The sequence below is a fragment of the Ochotona curzoniae genome, unplaced genomic scaffold (assembly GCF_017591425.1).
Source record: "Ochotona curzoniae isolate NIBS_2020 unplaced genomic scaffold, NIBS_Ocur_1.0 scaffold_2587, whole genome shotgun sequence".
Lineage (NCBI taxonomy): Eukaryota > Metazoa > Chordata > Mammalia > Lagomorpha > Ochotonidae > Ochotona > Ochotona curzoniae.
Window position 1 is genome coordinate 2376891 of NW_024467096.1, and position 20351 is coordinate 2397241.

The 20351-nt window shown below is 39.6% G+C and overlaps 1 protein-coding gene across 2 annotated transcripts in view; it reads left to right on the plus strand.

Annotated features, from left to right (window-relative positions):
* Positions 1–20351, plus strand: part of SLC49A4 (solute carrier family 49 member 4) — an 83813-nt gene that overhangs the window by 54388 nt on the left and 9074 nt on the right. Inside the window, exons 5-8 of one of the 2 annotated variants that reach the window (XM_041003059.1) lie at positions 1212–1320; positions 3823–3890; positions 6975–7102; positions 9539–10277. In XM_041003059.1, the coding sequence (XP_040858993.1) occupies positions 1212–1320; positions 3823–3890; positions 6975–7102; positions 9539–9573 (340 nt within the window). In that variant the 3' untranslated portion in view covers positions 9574–10277. Of the gene's footprint in view, positions 1–1211; positions 1321–3822; positions 3891–6974; positions 7103–9538; positions 10278–20351 lie in introns of those variants that run through there. The other variant, XM_041003058.1, reaches the window with a different exon arrangement.

Consider the following 20351-nt stretch of genomic DNA (forward strand, 5'->3'; position numbering starts at 1 on the left):
CCACCACTATACATTCCAATTTGGATGATGGATTCCTTATATTAGAGAGAACATATGGTATTTCTCTTTTTGTGATTATTTCACTGAGCATAATGGTCTCTAGTTGGGACCATCTGGTTGCAAATTGTATAATTTCATTCTTTTCAATGACTGAATAATATTCCATGGAATAGATGTACCACAGTTTCTTTAGCCACTCTACTTTGGATGGGCATCTGGTTTGTTTCCATTTCTTTGCTATTGTAGATTGTGCTGCTGTAAATATAGGATTACAGATCCCCTTCTCATATGTAGTTTTAATTTCTTTTGGGTATATTCCTAGGAGTGGGATAGCTGGGTCAGCTTCCTTTGTCTTTGAAAATGAAATAAAATTAATCCACAGTAAGGAAAAGCTTAAAGAATATGTCTCTTTCAGACCTGGGCTACAAATAATACTTAAAGCAAGAGGAATGGACAAAGAAACAGTGGTATATCTACTCCATGGAAAAGAATGAAATTATACCATTTGCAACCAGATGGTCCCAACTAGAGACCATTATGCTCAGTGAAATAAGTCAATCCCAAAAGGACAAATATCTTTTCTCTCTGATATAAGGCAACCTTCGTGCAAATTATAAGATCAATAATCTTTTCAATCTGTTTTGCTGCAAAGTGTGGGTTTTGATACTTTTGTTTTTGATTTAATTTCTTCTAAATAGTTTCTTTTCTCTTATTAAACTCTTCACTGATTCATAGATCATACAGTAGCATCATTTTCTCCAAGAAGGTTTTTGTTTTCTTATAAGAATGGAAAAGTTAAAGAAGCTTGAATTTATTATTTTTTAAGTTCTATTTTTTATTTGAAAGGCAAAGAGAAACAGAGGAAGATCTTCCATGTGTTTTGCTGGGTCACTTCCCAAATGCTCACAACAGAAGTGAGCAACTCCAGCCAGGTCTCCCACGTGAGTGGCAGGAACACAAGCAGTTGAGCCATCATCTGCTGCTCTGCAGCGTGCTCATTGGCAGAAAGCTGGGTGGGAAATGGAGGTGGGACTCCCATCCAGGTAGTTTGATGTGGGATACAGGCATTCCAAGCAGCTGCTAAATCTACCGCCATGCACCTGCCTGTTCCCAGAGGTTGAATTTATTAACAATTTCAGTTGCCAAATGATTTACATTTTTCATGAGTAAAACTCAAATTCTAGATTTTAAAAATGTTTTCTCTCTTACAGCAATTTGAGATTTTTGATGATTGCCTTAGCTTATGCGATACCATTTGGAGTATTTGCTGGCTGGTCTGGAGTTCTGGACTTAATTCTAACACCAGTGCATGTCAGCCAAGTAAGTATTATACTTTATAGGTTGTAGTATTTTAGTTCATTTACAAATAGTGCTTACATGTGCTTGTTCAGGTACTATTTAAAGCTTTGCCCATACCACCGTTGCAAATGGCAGGGTCCTCATGGAATAATCAAAACCGATGTTGATTTCTGCAACAGTCATAAATTTCACTTTTAATTGTGTGTCACTAATAATGCTGAGAAAAGAGCAGGGATGGGGGAAAATGTTAGTTTTGCTGACTATCCTTTATCCTTGCCTCATGCTTTATAAAGAAGATTAAAAGCCTCTTTTCCAATAGCTAATTATCCCTGCATTTTAGTTTGTTACTTTCTGGTCTTAGAATAAGAACATCTTGTTTATTTAATAATAACCATTTCACCATACTAGAAGCCATCCACTTCTTGTCTCTGCTCCCAAGCTACATGGTAGGAAATCATGGAGAGAAGATTAGGGAGCAAATAGGGAGAGGCTACCACACTGGGTGATATGGCACTCCATTGTATAACAACCAGCAGTGGATCCTGTTTCCTTTGGATGGGGCTGAGCCTCTTTCTTGAGGAATCCTCCAATCTCTTGCTTCAAGGATACATTCCAGGTTACTTGGAAGAGAACTGTATGTCTCCGTCACACTTGCTCTTTCTGCTGTCTGCCATCTGGTTGTGGTCACACTGCTGCATCCATGCCAACAGTGACAAGAGCACCAAGTGGAAGCAGGTTTGGTTTCTCAGTCAGCACACAGCAAAGAGTTGTCTTGTAGGACTGCCTCTCTCATTGCAGAGCATCTCAGCACACTGTCCCAGCCCTACTGAGTGCTATTGACCTCCTCCATTCCCCCATCTGTCATCCATGTGTGAGTGGGGCCCTGTGCCAACCTGTGGAATACAGTCTTCCACCTTTTGACCTAGAGGCAGCACATCTCACTTCTGCTGGCTCCAGGGATTAGTCACACGTAGTTACATGCACCAGACAGGAACAGGCACATGTAATCTGACTAATTGCTCAGGTGGAAGAAGATAGCTGGCAATCCCTATCACAAAAGTAATGAAAAATGTGACTCAAAAAGTGAACAAAAACACAAGTCCAAGTGCCAGGTCAGGTTTGTACTTTGCCCTGTAGCTTTACAGAGAGCCCGTAACTGTTTCTAAGCAGGAAAGTGGAATGCTTGGGATAACTATCCTGGCAATACGGGGAAAAGTCTGTGGAGACTATTAAGGAACTATTTCAGGAATCCTGATGAACTAAGTAAAGTGAGCAACAAGAGTGGTGGGTCACCAAAAAGGGAAAGAGGAGACAATATGTAACAATACTGTTAGGGAGATAGAATTTCAACATTAACAGTATTGAATACTTTACATTTATTAACTTACTTTAGCTCTGAGAAAAACATAATTATCCCCATTCCACCAACATGTAAATGGCCTAGAGTAAGAGTAATTTGAAACAGAAGCAAGTCCTCATGAGGGTTCAAGAACATGAATGTGGACCAGGTGTTATGGCACAGAGGGTTAAGCCAGCACCTGAGATGCCTACATACCATATCAGAGTACCCAGTTGAAGTCCTGGCTGCTCTGCTTTCAATCCAACTTCCTGATAATGAGCCTGGGAAAGCAGCAGATGATTGTTCAAGTCTTGGGTTCCTGCCACCCATTTGGGAGGCCCAGATGCAGTTCTGGGTTCCTGACCTTGGGCTGGTGCAGCCCTGGTTATTAGCAAGCATTTGGAGAGTGAACCTGTCTGTCCCTACCTCTCCATTCTCCCCCTCTCTGCATCTTTCTGCCTTTCAGATGAATGATGAACAAATGTAGACAGCATTTGTGCGATGTCCTAAAAAGTGTGTCCAGAGAAGCAGGAAAGGGGTAAGCTAGATAAAGACATGTCTCCAGCCAGTGGTTGACATGAGCTGAGCACATCTTGTATGCCAGCCTCTAGTCTAAGCCCTGCCTGCCATCATTGGATCACTCTGTCAAGAAAGGAACAAGCTACATGCCGAAAACCAGACTTCCCTTCACGTTCTATCCTGTCTCGCTCAGCCTCATCTGTCTTTCTCTGTGCCTCTCCCTCTCTCCCTCTTCCTCATGCCTTAATACTTTGGAAGTTTTTGCCAGTTGTTTTAGCACCTGATTGTTTCCTAGTAGTTTCGTGTGGTTTGTGTTTAAACTTCAGGGGGTCATGATCCGCTGCTGTGCTTTTCCCATCTTCTTCAGTTTCCCTAGTACAATATTAATATGCCGTTTCTGCTTGAAAAGGGCTTGTTCAATGACATACATGATTTTCCTAACTTAGCTATCTTTTTAAAAAATAACCAAGGTTATTATTTATATTTACTCAGGTAAATTTACACACTGCATGCTTTTATTTTTAACCACTTTCTTCTTGAATAATGTTTCCTAGATTTGTTGCCATTCATTATTAGCATGAATTATAGAGGATTTTCTTTCATTCCTTCTAAATTGCAACATGATCATCTTGAATTAAATGTACCTGCTATTTTTTTTTAAACAGGTAGATGCTGGCTGGATTGGATTTTGGTCCATAGTTGGAGGCTGTGTTGTTGGAATAGCTATGGCAAGGTGAGAATTATTTTATTTTAAACATGTGAATAGATAGTAGAGGAGGAAAAAAAGCAAAAATGAGAAACAGGCTCCCCCAAATCAAACAGTAAAACTCAGGGGGAAGTAGAAAAGGCAAAGGCCAGAAAAGGGTCCTTGTCCAGGTTGCAGGAAGGTCCGCAGGGGACAGTCAGAGCCTGTTGCCACAGGAAGCCTCCTTCCTAAAGTGTTCTTGCAGTGTGCTCCCGGTGTGATGATGCTTCCTTTCCCCAGATTATGAGAGAACATCTGCAGACGGAATCAAAGAAAAGTGATAAAATAGTAAAGGCAAACTGGTAAGTTATCGAGAACAGAAAAGAATGGAATGATTTTTAAAAGCATCTCTATCTCCTGATTGGCAGATATGTATTCCTGGTCTTTTTGCCAGGTATATTCCTATGGTTACCTCATCTCATGAAAAGAATCTATAAAAAACCTCCAGTTTTATCCAACTCCCTTTGATTGAAACTCATTATGACAATACATTTTTAGAATGAATTAAAAAAGAAAAAAAGCCTCATTTATTCTAAAAAAAAAAAAAAGTGAAAATGTCATTCTTCTACGTGACTGCCTATAAAATTACTCCTAATGTTTCCAAAGAGATAATATTCATTCACATCCCAAGTCATTTTGCCCTGTTTAATCAAAAATAAAATTAGGCAATCAACTTTACCAGCAAGAAGAGAATCTAATTACATATTTGGGGAGATCAAATAAGATATGTAAATCACTCAGTATTTAAATACTTAAACATAATTGACGTTGACACTGAATATTATATCTAGACTGTACAGTTGGCATAGAGTTTCTGAGACAATAAAAGAATAAATTGACACCATTATTTCTAAATCTCTTTATGTCAGGTTCTTTTTATAAGTTAGAAAAACAGAAGCTAAGCCTAAAAAAGCAGGATAAGGAAAATGCTGTTTGTAGGAAATCAGTTCACTGGTTCTCAACTACATTGACCTGTCACATTCTGACAAGAAAAATACCTAATTCTTCTAATTAAAGCTCCAAGCCAATTACATGAGTCATCATTGATCGTATCCTATTCTGAGCACCAAATAGGTCAAAGAGAGGGCCATTATATATGAGAAATGGCATTGCACATGCTCCTTTCTCTTTTTCTCTCTACACTAACTAAATATAGATACAACTAGAGGGGAAAATTACATCGAGGGCACTTCTGCTTTTAATTTGTTGAAATGGAAGTTCTACAAATTACTGCCCTTATTCTGGGATCTGAAATCAATTTTAGATATTTCTTTCCTAGGCCTAAAATCAATTTTGAAATTATTCTTATACCTCTGTTTTTAGGATTTTTAGGACAAAATCTCCCTCTGTAGACATGAATGCGTGGGGTGATTTCTCTTCTTTTTTTGAGGATATGTTGCTAAAGACCACTCATCAAGGTACTACTTTGCTCCTAACAGTATTGTTGCATGGTGTCAGGCCATTTGAAAGCACTGAGTTTCCAAGCATATAGGACACCTGTGGTCAGTTTATTCCCATGTAAAACCCAGAGTTCAACTCTGATTTATATCAAAAAGCTGTTTCAGTCTCTTAGTCTTCTACCTATTTGATGACCATATTTATGCAATATTTCAAAGGGTAAATCAGCAAAGTATTGTCTTTTTTTTTTTAAATTTTCCTGAGGGATATTTGTATCAAGCCATTTTTTTAGAGCACATAGAATTCTCTGCTGTGATCTTATAAACATGACAGCGGTCACTGGATCAAAGTGCATCTGTCTTTCCTACCACAGGAAGTCATTTTAGTCTAGGAAATCTTAGGAAACTTGATAAACCATGTCATGTTAAACAGATATAAAGCAAAGGAGAGTATTAGAAGGACAGCCACATAATGACAGCAAAAGTTAAAATTGTTTTTTAAAAATTGAGTAAAGATGACATGGTAAGTGTTTTATTTGTGGTAAGATTGATTTTTCTGTAATAATTCTGAAGAAACAGTAAATATATAAAAGCACAAGAGGGTTGGTCAAGTTAGCTGCAGGTGAGGAAAAGCAGTGGCAAATTGGCAGAACTATCAGACAAACCATCTCACGTAGATACCCTTTAGTTTCCTAAAAGCCAGCAATTTTGCGCATTGAAAATGCCATACATGCTCTGTAGACTAGTATTCACTTCTCCAGATGCTGTGTTTTTGCTCTCAGTCTGATAGAAAAGACAAAGGTAACACCAAAAAAACTGCCAGTAGATGAGCAGTGGTGTGAAGACACAAAACAGAGTGTGAGAGGTACTGGGGGCGAGCAGGCCTTGCTGAGCCGGCAGCTGATGAGCCGAGGAACAAACATGAGTCCAGTAGGGCTGGGAGTGCCACTGTCCAGGCAGCCAGGATGAGTTCCAAGGCTGTGTGTGCATGGCTGTGGAAGCCAGCACACATGAGAAGCCAGCACACTGTCCCGCTGGACTAGAATCAGCCAAGGAAGAGCAGAAACAGGCACCTGTGCACGTGTGCAGAGCCTCGCCAAGCCTGTGGGAAACAAGGAAAAGCACGTGTGTCTTGCTGCACAGAATTTTGAAATCCATGCCTATCTAAGGTTCTCAGAAGGTTTATGGAAACACCTATTATAAAAAGCTGCATTAATGTCAAAGGCCGGGTTTTTTTTTAGCACCAAAATAAATGTATCTTTTCATTCCACTTTCCTTGATTTTTTGGAAGTTCTCCCTGTAGAAGACTTCAGAGCCCCTGTTATAGGCAATTGTATACGTTTTCTGAGTCTGGTTTTTTGGGAAAGCCATCTTTGTGAGTTTATCTCAATAAAGTAGCCTGTTTTCTAAGGTGTGATGATATGTGTCATTATTGAATATTCAAAAAGCATAGGAAAATAAAAGTGGTTCTTAAAAACTCAGATCCATCCTGTGAGTTACAGAGCCTCAACAGTGATGGCATTTTGTGGGTTTTGTAAGGGAAAAGAGAAAATTACTGCACACACAACAAAACACCAGCTTAAAAACAAAAAGTACCCTTCATAAAAGTATGTTACTCATTTAAATAACATTTGGAACCTCTGCCCAGAATGTGTAGAATATTGTTTCTTTTCAGGTTTGCAGACTTTATCCGTGGCATGCTGAAGCTGATTCTTCTCCTCCTGTTTTCTGGGGCTACACTGTCTTCCACGTGGTTCACTCTGACGTGTCTGAACAGCATCACACACCTGCCTTTAACCACAGGTAAGTACAGGCTATTTTAAACTTGGAATGTTTTCAGCTCAAGGAAGAACACACACCATGATTTCCTGGTGCACACACTAGTAACTAATAATTAGATTGACTGAAGATTGCCCTTGTCCCACCACCAGACCATCCTCCTATCTAAAAGAAGTCCAAAAAATTACTATAAACATTTTGATTGAGAGGCTTTTTTAAAAATAAGGATACAAAACATACACTTTAGCCTAAAGTTTACAGCATGAAAAAGCTTATGTTCTTTTAGGAAGATATTTAAAAGTTTGTGGGAAACACATATGATCAAAAAACTATGTGTAGATTTTTTTTTTAATTGCACCAAAATAAGTTTATCTTTTATTTCTACTTCTCTATGAATTTTTAAAATACCCTGTTATTATAATTCAAAAATTTTTGTTCTTTATCATTATTACATCATTATTAAGCAGTGAGGGAAATTGACAGCCAGCAACCAACCCATGGTGTTTAAAGTACACTTGAATAAAATTTCTGAATTAAGCACCTGTATCTTTATTTAAAAATAAAACTTAGCAAAAAACTTGTGGAAAGTATATGGTATCCAACTTACTTAACTCATGTACTTTGATCTGGAATATTTGTACGTGTTGTGGTTTTCATTGTTAATATCAACCCAAGGTCTGTGTTAGCTCTTACTGCTGCTGTAATCAATTCCACAAATGTAGTGGGTTCAATTAGCACAAAGTTACTGTATTTCTGTAAGTTAGAAGGAGATATGATATGGATCTCAATGGGCTAGAATAAAAGTGGCCAGACTCTGGGGCAGAATCTGTTCACTTGCCTTTTCAGCTTGCAAAGGGCCACAGTCCTTGGCTTAGAGCCCTCATGCACCACCCTCAAAGCCAGCGATGGTGGCTCTTCCCCTATGGCGTCAGCAGCATTCTCCCATTGGTACAGCTCCCTGTGGCCTCTCCTGTTCTGCCTTCCCCATTCCACCTTCCTCTTTAACTTTGAAGGGCCCTGTGGTTACTTTGGTTTCTCCCACACACACTGTCATCATCTGTTGGTTTTAAGGTCAGTTGAGTAGCTACTTTGTAATTCTACCTTAGTGCTAATCCCTTTCACTAAGATCCCTTTCAGGATATAAATAGCTTTGAGGAAGAGAGGGCCATCACTCTGTATGCCAAGGGATCTTAGTGAAGTTACCATTACAGACTATTCTGCAAATCAGGGGGACTCTATTATTGTGTCTTTTTTTTTTCTCTTAGTAAAAGATAAAGTTAGCTATTTTCAATTTCATTTGCAAGCAGCATTCAGTCACCTTTAGATTATGTGTTGAAGTATAGAATTGTATGCTGTAGAGGCAGATTGTAGGATTAATATAATAGGAATTTGCGTGAACAGAACTAAGACTATTAGAGTAACTCCACAAGGCCTGTGCATTCCACGGGAGCCCATGAGGTGGGTACCTGTTGTCTTGGCATAATTATGTACTACGTGGCACACCAGTTTGACTCTATACTCTGAATGTAAAAACCAACAGTTAACATATCCAAGGCATCAGCTCTTCTGGGACAGCCTTTTATTTGGGAATTCTTCCACTGCTGCAGTGATAAAGAGGGAAGTGAGATGAGGCTACCCTGCCCCACTGTCACTGTCTATGAGCCAGCTATCCTGGGTTGCAGCAACAGGTGTCGGAGGGACACTGAGCATTGCCCCACACTGCTGCTGCAGCTTCCAGGTTAGAGAAGTTCTCAGCATTAGCATGAGGTTGTGCTGCCTTTTCTTTGACAATGTCTTGGGCTTGCAAAGTTCATTTTTCAGCAGTTGCTGTGATTAAAAAGTAAATACTCCACACAAAAGAATGTGGAGACAGGAAGAGATGGTGGTGATATTCACTTGATTCCTACATATGAAAAAGCTGTGCAGGGTACACAGCCTACTAGAAAGTAGATTTTGTCTGAGAATGACATAAAAATATATTCTGTGGGACCTGCATTGGTGCAGTAGCTTAAGCCACTGCCTGCAATGCCACCATCCCATGTGAGTGTCATCCACCCTGCATCCTGCTGTTCCACTTCTGTCCAATCCAACTCCCTGCTAATACACCTGGGAAAGCAGCTAGGAATGCCTCCAAGGAATGTCCTTGACCCACATGGGAGACCCTATTGGAGCTCCTGGCTCTTGACTTCAGGCCTGTGCTAGTCCTACTCATTGTGGATTTGAGGGGAGTGACCCAGCAAATGCAAGATCTGTGTGTGTGTGTGTGTGTGTGTGTGTGTGTGTGTGTGTGTGTATCCCCTCACTCTGCCTTTTGAATAAGTGCATCTTTAAAAATTATACTTGTGTGTGTTTCTTTCATTGCATCAACATTCCTTTTTAAATGTCTATCAAATTGATAGGATGTATATACATGTTATTGAACACTGACTATGTAATTAACAGAATTGTCATTTACTTTAGCCTTGGGCACCATGAGGACATTGCAGAGACACTAAGGGTACTAAGAACAAAGCAGCCTTAGAAGCCTCTGTCCCATCCATCCCTCGCGGCCCCCGGCCCTCTCTTCAGGACACACTGCTCTGCTGCCCTGCTGTCCAGACCAATCATCGGACCCAGAGGAAGGCAGAGTGCACTGTTTGTATGCTAGCAGTCATACCCTGGGGTTTGAACCATTTTGGCAAGTTTTCTAGGTCAGAATTTTTTTTCTGGTATAACTTCATAATTCTAGCAGTTTGTGCAACATTTGGGTAGAACAGTCTTAGTTTACAGCTCTTCTTATTCATGGCATTACACTCATTTTTTGTGTGTGATATTGTTTGTCAAGTACACATCTGTGAGATTTTTTTAAGAACATGGTCCTGGGTACATAACAAACAGATTGATTTTCCTAGAGTTTCGTGTAGAATACTCCTTATGAGATAGTATGCTAAGTTTTGTGTATTTTCCATTTAACATGAGCAAATTAAGTTTTAGAAGTACTAGGAATGAGTCATCACTTCCCTCCTTGTGTGGATTTTTATAATGAGCATGCTTTAGTTCTATAGTCAGGGAAACTATATTTGAAAATTATGCATATTTTAAAATTTTATATGTCTTAAGAGACAGAGATAGCCATTACTTTTACCCATTGATTCATTCCCCCCAAATAGCAGTAATAGCCAGGGCTCTGCAGGCCTGCTTCCACACCAGGCACTCAGTCCATCTCTCACATGATGCTGGGCAGTACAGCAAAGTCTGTGAGACATGGCCCACTGCGGAAAGATGGGATCAGGAGCAGAGCTCCTTGGATGGGACATTCAGGTATCCCAAGCCGTGGCTTAGTGCTTACACCAAATGCCCACCCTCTGTGTATCTTTTTAAATCTTTAGGGAAAAATGATACAGCTGGCCCTGCTTAAGACAGTTTTCCCAACCTGTTGTTGAAAATAATTGCACTGGACAAAAAAGAATTCTGAATTAAATTAAGGCCAGAACTGAAAGGTTGGGCTTGATGTGGCCATCTGAGCAATGACAGATTGTGTGACTTCTCTTGTTTTCAATTGCAAGTTAGTTTTGAAAGTCACTTAAATACTCCAAAAAATGTGCTCTTAATGTATAATGCACACTGGGCTAGGAACTGGATTTGTTCATCTTCCTTCTCTGAGTTACAACCTTTTTTCCTTTCCTGCTATCACTCAACAGTTACTCAAACCTATGTCTTTTCTCCCTCCCCAATCCCTCATGCAGACCCCCAAGGAGTAGAGTTATGTGTTAACCCCCAGATGTGACTTCCAGTCAGTAATAGTCCGCAACTAGGGTCACTCTTCATCTTTCGGCACTAGCTGTAAGAAGGTAAAAGGGCACCTTTTAATGGAACAATGGAGAATTGGGATAAATCTATCACAGCTTACTCCTATTACCTTTGTAAAAGTCTGACCTAATTCCTTGTAAGTGAAAGAGGTTTCATGAAAGGGAGCTGACTACAGAACTCATTTATAGGCAAACTGAGACCTTTAAGCTGGTATTTAAAGGCAGCAATGCAAGGTCATGTTTCTTTCTTACCACTCATTTACTTCAAGCTAGTATCACTCTTTTTCCTGGCATATGTAATATTCCCATTATGGCTTTTTTTTTAATACACCAGAAGGCTGTACATGAGAGATACCTGAAGCATCTGTATTCATGATAACTTAATGATATAATATCATGGCATAATAAATTAAAATAGAGTTGATTTTCTTCAACTCACGAATCTGTCAGTGTCTAAGAGTTAAATGCTGTTCCGTTGCACTCATTCTGTGGTCCGCTGATCTTGAGCTTATCATTACTGTTGATACAAAAGAACAACAGAGCCCTTCCGTTGCAGAGGAGCACATTTGAAATCCATGTGCTGGCTCACATCTACCCTCTTGGGGACCAGCAGCAGTGTGGCTTGAGGTCCTTAAGAGCGCTGTGTTTAAAGCTGTATTGTGTCTTCAGTGACGGAAGTCTTTACAGTGGACTACATAAATAACCTCATGATGAGATGACGTTGAGTTTCAAAGTCTTAAAGCTTATATTACTATGATCAAAATTCTGAAAAGACGTTATTCACCTTCTCTGAGAACTAGATGTTTGGCTTTCAGCTAATCACAACCTGCCCAGTCATTTTTCACTGAGCAGATGCAGACTTTGAAAATGGCATTTTGACAAACGTTGGCACTTTGGCGTTGAGTTTAGTGAGACAATATAATTTGACTGTTTTGCAGAAGTGGTCTTGGGAATGGTCATTTATCTAACTTTGCCTAAGGTTACTAGAACGATGATGTCAGAAAGAAAGAAATGCTGAGTGTGAGGGAAAGGTCAGCTGACCACAGGGTACCTTCAAAGGGCATTCAGGGAAAGAGAACACACTCAGTTGTGTTGGCAGGCCTGTGATGGGTAGAAAGTGGACAGTAGCACTCTCGTAATAATTTCATGCATGATATCTTTGTTAAGATAATTGTGTCCTGTTTTTACAGCATATAAAGCAATAAAAGCATAGACTTGCCTATAAAATATAAAATTTTTAAAAACTGAGAAACATGATCTCAGAAATGCACATTATTAAAGAAGCTAAGGATTTTAAGCCTTCAGGATAGAGGGCTAGGAAATGCCCTTAACTGCTTGTCTGAATTTCATGAGCAGTTCATGTTCATGATTGATTGCTCTAGAAGGAAAAAAATAGCATGGGTTGAGAAAAGAGAAGTTTGTGAAAAAATCATCATGTAAAAATCGCAAGGTGCTCAAAGCGCCTGTTGAGGAAGATCTTGGACTGTTTTTCTGCAGGATCTTCTGGAAGAGCAGTAAGTCGGCTAGCGGAAATCATTGTTTCTTGTAGACGGAGCCCCGACCAAGTGATTGGCCAGAGCTCCATGATTTAATAGTGCAGATATATAACTCAGGCAAAGGTATATCAGTTACTTTCAAGCTCTGCTCATATAGGATGCCAGAGTTGCAGGTGGCAGATTTTTAAAATATCCTTTGTCTATATATTTTAGCTGTTAATTTTTTTAATGATTTTTACAGAGATGAGGGGATGGGGATTTCAGACCCATCTGGGCCTCTGGTAGGGATGAAGAGGGTCAGAGAGGGAAGGATGAGTAAGAGAGATGTGTCTGAGCTGGAGGTGGGAAGAGACGGGAGAAGGGACATGCTCTGCTTGTTGGTTGTCAGTCTGCAGTAGTGCCAGGGAGCAGAGACTGGCCCATTGGTGATGCCTTGGGAGCCTCAGAGGTGGGGAGAATATCCTGGGATGCTGTTTTGTCATTCTGTGAGAGGGGACACATTTCCATCTCTCCTCACTGGGGTTCTTAGTGGTTCACTCTACAAAATCTTCAGCCTGTCCGTGCCTGCTTTAGAATGGTAGGTGGCAGCTTAATCCACTACGCTGGCCCCATGAAATCATTTGAATAAAAATGTAATTAATAAATCCCAGCTAACATTACTAATTTCATCATGAAATTTAAAAAATACTGTCAGTCTGTCCAGTAATAAAAATATTTGTTCAGTAAAGTATATTGTTCTTGTAAACCTATTCTTTGAGGAAATTTTTCTTGTTTCAAATCCTTTAAACATTACTGTTGGGAAACCAGCATTGTGGCATAATGGATGAAGCACCACCTACAACACTGAAATCCCATCTAAATGTTGGTTCATGTTCTAATTGCTCTACTTCTGACTCAGCTACCTGCCACTGGTTTGCAAAAAGTAGCAGAAGATGGCCCAGGTATTTGAACCCCCCTACCATCCACATAGAAAATCAGATGAAACTGCTTCTGGCTCCAGCCTGGCACAGTAGTTTCTTTTCTTTTCTTTTTTTTTTTTAATTGATTACATTGCATTATGTGACACAGTTTTATAGGCACTGGGATTCCCCCCTCCCCTCCCCAAAACCCGCCCCCCCGCCCCCATGGTGGATTCCTCCACCTTGTTGCATTACCACAGTTCAAATTCAGTTGAAATTCTTTCATTGTAAGCATCTACAAAGCATAGAGTCCAGCATCTTATTGTCCAGATAAGTTCAACGGTTTCTTGGGGAGACCATCTCTGGTCTGAAGGTAGAGCCGACAGAGTATTATCCCAATTAAAAACCCTGACATTACATCAGTAACAATTTATAACGTAATGGAATTAGTTGACATGGTATTGAGTAACCAGCATGTTAAAAGAGAGAAAAAAAAGAATGCAAGTTCTGAACCACATCCTATGACTTCTACATTGACATTACAATTATTAGTTTATATACAACTGGGTTCTATACACCTTAAAATGGCTATAGATTACTATTCAGCTGTCTCATGTCTATTTTAATTTTAGTGTTTAGCAGTTTATAGCGTTGAAGCCTGAGTGCAGAACCTGGCTGTTTTTCGGGTAGTCTAACTCTATAACTCTAACAAGACATATGTCAACAGTTTAGGTGAACAATTTTCTGAGGGGTGTACAGAGAAATCTTCAATACCCTAGTGAGGAGTAACTAATCTTTATGTCCCACCCAGTGAGTTATAAGTGCATCCCCACTGCCCGTTTCTTGTTTCTAAGCTTTCCTTGCTGTTCTCTGTCTATCTATTCTAGTTTTTTTGTTTATTTGTTTGTTAGTTTGTTTTGAGGGGTTTCTGGAGCGATCCTGATGGTCATTACGAGAGAGGGTGGGTCCCAAAGTCGGAACCAGGCAAGAACCAGAGAAAGCTCCTCTCCCTAGTCCCGAAGGAAGTTTGCTGTTCTGTTTCTGTGGACTGTGCAGTGCTCCTGGTTGTCGTTCCGATGACCTTGGATCCTGCAAGGCAGGATTTGGGCTTCTTCCATCCCATGTGGTAGATCCAAATAGAGGTGGGTGACCTCAGAGTTCTCGGCCTCTGAAGGCATTCCAATTCCCCATGGGCTTCTAGACGGTTGGGATGTAGTCCTCGGAGCTCGAACTGATAGTCCTTGGTGAGGATCTGGGAGTGTTCAGCATTGGGATACAAGCCTCCTCCTGTCTGCCTGCTCCACGCTGGGGTCCCCCCCTGCTCTGTGCAAATGACCTCCTGTTAAGAGGTTGTTAGGATTGCTCCTGATTCCCCCCATATACCTTTGTAGTTTTGCTACTTTCTAATGCTGATTCGAGTCTGTTGTCTATGAGTTACCAGTTATGATCCTGATAGGTTATACTTCCCATCTTCCTCACACCTTCTAACGTGATGTAAGAGTTCTCTGCTCTCCCTCCTCATTTCCTAGTAGCATAGGGCCTTACAAGTATATTAGGTTTTACAATTCTTTGATGTAGATCAGAAGCAGTCTGACTCATATCGATTGTTGGTTCATTGGTTACTTCACAATATCTTATTGCATGAGATACAGGCTGTTTGGGGTTGAAATAATATTACTGTTTTTCAGACTGACATCATTTCATAACAGCCACATCAACAACAACATCAACAACATCAACAACAAATTATATCACCCTGAAAAAAATAATGCGCCACTGAATAACCAACACATGCGTGGCAAAAACGAAACACAGAAGTCTCTTGGGAAAAATGATGCCATCATATACTTCATGAGCATGTGAGGAATTCTACCAGAGAATAGAGATTATTTGGAAGCAACCAAACTGAAATAAAAACATCAAAACTATTAGGTTATTTCATTTTTTTTTTTTTTTTGAAAGGCCAAGAGACAGAGAGGTCTTCTCAAATTCTACAGAGCTGGGCCTGGCTAGGCCTGGCTAAAGCGAGAACTAGAGAGACACGTCCAGGTCTCCTATGTGGATAATGTGGACCTAAATACTTAGTCCATTGCCTGTTGCCTGCCAGGTAGACAGTAGCAGAAAGCTAGAATTGGGGTTGGGACCAGAATTTAACCTAGGCACTCTGACATTGGAATGCCAGTATCCCCAAGCTGCATCTTAACAGCTGTGTCAAATGCTCACTTTTTTTTTTTTTAATAGAACTGTAAGCAGATTCTTTATTATCTTTATCTACCTAGAGGCAGCTACAAGACTTTTGTTAATAGCTTGACTAAACTCTCCTAACTGCATGTCCTTAATAACGTCATTGTCGATCTATTTAAATGACCACTAGTCATCATTTTATATAATTTATCACTCAGTATATGGATCTTTCCCATATCACAGATATGTGTCCATCTTATTGAACTTGAATATTTCCCACAAGAGAAAATATTAGCTGTTCTGTCCTGACTCTGCCCTGTCTTCTAGCCTTGCTCTGGCACACTGGTGTCTTCCTTCTACCAGATTGCTGGAGCTCACCACACTTTTCCTGTTGCACTCAGCACCTAAAGTGCGGAGAGCTAACACTTCTCCTAATGAGAAACATCCTTTCTTTTAGAGCGTAGCATAATTACCTCCCTGCCACTGGGCATGTGAATGCCGCCGGCCACCAGGTGCCTGGTGTCTTCCCAGAGAGCAGCAGTGATTTGAGGGTGGAGTGTGACCCCTTAATGCCCTGGCAGAGCAGCTCAGTCATCCTAAAAAACAGCTACAGCCACATGTTCCCTCTACATTACTACAGTCATTTGGGACTCATCTTATTTGTCCTGATTAAAATTCATCTTTCTGTTGGTAACCTTTTAGTGCTCTCTATTTTTGATTCTGTCATCTGTCTTGTGTAGAAACACTTCCAACTTTTTGTGTTGAATACGGATTTGGTAAGCATGTCTTTTATGTCAGTATTATCAAATTTTAAATACCAAGCCTTGTCTTCAGCTTGTTTTTATTTTTTTTCAGCCTGATAAAATGGCTTGATAGAAAAGCATCTGGGGTCTATAGGCATTAATTATATGTATTTTTTAACACTGCTGATTTACACTGTTTCTAAATAAGTTGTTTTGCTCTGAGAACTTCGCTCACTTTTGCTGAAGAGTATGTAAGCTGCCTGAAACAGTTGGTTAGATGATCAGGTACTGAAATGTATGTGAATGCTGTTTTGAAAATATTAAAACATTATGAAACTCTAAGATTATGAAGTTCTTATCTGATGATGTCTTGAAGAATTTCATTATCTGTTGAGTAGTTCTGATGTGAGGTTCAGCATTTGTTTTAAAATTACTGGTCACATAAGACTTGAGTATTTTAGTTAACAAAAATGTATTCCTAAGTAGTTTTTTTTTCTATAATCAGTGATTTGGTTCATCATGGGAACTGAAATGAGGAGGAATATTGTCAGGGTTATGATCCAATTTGTGTGCTTCAAATTCATCCGTTGCAATTGTATTTCGTCCTATACAGCACATTTACTTATTTATGCAATTTAAATTGTGGGTCTATGAAATTGTATGTTTTTTTTTAAAAAACAAATTGTTTATTTTTATTGGAAAGTCAGATTTGCAGAGAGAAGGAGAGACAGAGAAAGATGGTCCATCTGCTGTTTTACTTCCCAAGTGGCCCCAAGAGCCAGAGCTGATCTGATCCAAAGCTAGGAGCCAGGAGTTTGTTCCGGTGCAGGGTCCCAAGGCATTGGGCCATCCTCAACTGCTTTCCCAGGCCACAAACAAGGAGCTGAAAGGGAAGGGATGCGGCTGGGATGCTAACCAGCACCAGTATGGGATCCAAGGCATATAAGGCCAGGACTTTTGCTACAAGGCTATGGTTAGGGGCCTTGTATTAGCTTTTTCAAAAAAAAAATCTGCATCAGCACTTCAATTGTTCTTGTTCTATTTGACTTTTTAATTGAAAGGCAGTTTATTATAATTTTAGTATCAGTATTATAGGAAGTCATGGAAATATTTCATGATCGTGTAATTTGAACCCTCTTTGACAAACAGGAAATTATCTTGTCTGCCCGCCTTTGAATAGATGACATTCATCCACTGGATGTATCAGACTCTAAACTGAAAATTCAAGTAGAATTCAAATTCAGACTTGTGATAATCAGCTTCTACTTTCTGCCTATCCCAGCATATATTACAGCCATCCCGCTGCAGCTACCTTTGCTCCATGCTGACTTCATTTAACCATTCCTTGGCTTCTTTTGTACTGAGTGATTTCAGCAATCTATCTAGTAAAAATAGAATAGCCTCTTGGTCATCACTTATATAGTAGTACAAGAAGCAAACACTTGGGACCCTGCACCCACATGGGAGAACCGGAGGAAGCTCCTGCCTCCTGGCTTCAGATTGGCTCAGCTGCACCCTCCATAACCACTTGGGGAGTCAACCAGTAGAAAGAAGATCTTTCTGTTCTTCTCTCTATAAATCTGCTTTTACAATAAAAATAAATAAATCTTTAAAGCAAGAAGATGAAGATAAAAAGATCCTGCATGAGGCAGGATTATATGGCTGCCTGGCACAGATGTTAGCTCACCCAATGATAACCACTTTGCCTTTGTGAGCTGACAAACTCAAGTGAAGTAGAATTCAATTCATTCATTTCCATTGAAATTTTCCTTTTTATTTTGATAATTATGAAAGCTACAACATAGTAAAAAAAAAAAAAAAAAAGCAAATCCAAAAAAGTGGCAATGGGTATAGAGAAAAGCTTCTAATCCTTTGTTATCTGAATTTTCCTCAATTTTTCTGAATTTTCTCAGACAATTGAGAACATTTACAAACAGGTGTTTGTGTCCTTTATTTTTAGTGTGTCACATTTTATAGCAACTAACTTTTTAAAACATGTCTTAATGTCACTAATAGTAGCACAGAGCTACACATTATTTAATTATTTTAAAATTTATTCACTGGGCAGAGACAGAGCATACCCATGCACTGGTTCACTCTCCAGATGCAAGGGGCAAGGGCCAGAGCTGAGGGCTGAGAACTTAGTTCAGCTCTCCCACGTGGGAGGTAGGAACCCAGTTAATTAAGCCATCACCTGCTGCTTCCCTGGTTGTGCACAGGCAGGGGGCTGGATTTAGGAGCCAGAAACAATATATTCAACTGGATACTCCAGCGCAGGCATGGGTGTTTTCATCAACAGTTAACCACTAGGTCAAATACCCACCTATGCTTCATTTTATCGCTGCATAATACACCACTTTTGAAGAATGGTTTATGTATTTTTTTTTAATCTGTCAACTCCCAATTAGTGAACATCTTGAACTTCAATGAGTGTCCTCCATATATCAGAATTGCTGGGTCAAAGAGCATGTATGTAATTTATTTTAGCCTGTAGGAGATGAACTGTTTCCCAACAGTGTTTCGCCACAATAGAAGTCTTCTCTGCCCCACTTGAGTTGTTTCGGTCCCTTCTTGCAAGTCCTTCCCAGAATTGATATACTGGAAACCACAATCTGCAGCTCTCCTGGTGTGAAGTAAACCGGGGGCATTGCCTGCTCCTCAGGGTGTTCAAGGCCCCGCTCCACCAGGCACTGCTCTTCAGCACAACCCTCGTCTCTGCTGCGCCTGGGAAAAATCAGTCAAGCTGGACCTCTCTTTTCAAGTCCCTGTATCAGTGGTTCCAATTCAGTTAATCATTGTCATTTTCACTTTTCTTTGGCTACATACACAAATATTCTGTTACATATGGATTGTGATTCTTTTTAGTTGATTATTGTTTTGTTGGCCTGAGTTGCCAATTTTACATAGAAGTATCTTCAGAAATGAAAGTGTTGAAAAGTTTATTTCTGACCATATTCCCTAAAAACACGTGTGCATCAGCCGTCTGTGAGTCTTAGGAGTAGCACCTGCTGCTCCTTGAGAGGCTGACTCTTCCTATTGTTTATTTTAGCACTGTCTTGTTTTAATTTCCCTAAGTGGGTCAGTCACTTTCTCTGCTGTGACTAAATGGATTACTCCATGAAAGCTACCAGTGATAGTCCATCTGTGGATTTCCCACGGTATCACTCATGAGTCATGTCTAAGTAGAATTTTTTGATTTATGTGATTCCTTTCTAGTGAATATCCAGTGAGCTGAAGCTTAGGACACGTTTTATTTTTAAGAACCTCTTGAAAATAATGTCATACTTGAGTACTATTTGTTGTAACCATCAGAGGCTTCCCATGTAATTCTGGGAATAATTTGGTCCCTGCATTCATTAGCCAGAATGATGCTCTTTACTCACTAATTTGTTCTCATGTTCTCTGTTTTCATGCCTGTCTGCTATCTAAAGGGAGAAAAACAGACTACTTAACCAACTGTTTGCATTATTAGAATATATGAAATATTTTACAATCCTGAAAGGCCTAATAGAATTGGAGGATGGGGAAGAAATGGCAATTAATTAGAGAATTTAGAAACCGGTGAATACTATTGAATACTGTTGCTTTTTAACCCCTTGACAATGGCATTGACTGTTCACAACCATTCCCAGGTGTGGTAGCATCTGGTGATTTGATAAGTTCCGTGACTCTTTAACTAACAGATCCCAGATTGAGTGTGACTTCTTTACTTCCTACAGCTCATGTACAGAAACCTGTTTTACTTCACAAATAATTTTATTGAACATGTCACTTTCTTTGTAACTTTAAACTTAGAAGAAATTCTGTTCATTATTAAGTGGGTTGATATATGTATGGAAATAGAATTAAAAATAAGTTTATTTTGGAACAAAAGAAGCTTTGATTCTACGCATGGTTTTTCATAATATGCATTTTCCATCAGCTTTTTGAAAGACCTTTCCTATTTTTTAAGATATGTTTTAAATTTATGCATGTAGTGTCATATTTTCCCTCTATTAGTTCTGGTTTTCCTTCAAATTAAAATTGACAAAGGTTCATTGGCGTAATGTAGCAGAGAAAAAATTATTAGAGTAGAAGGCATTTCCCTAAATATTATTGTTAGAATAACATCCTTACTCTACAGATGTCACTTCAGAGTAGCCTGAATAGGCTTTTTATGAGAT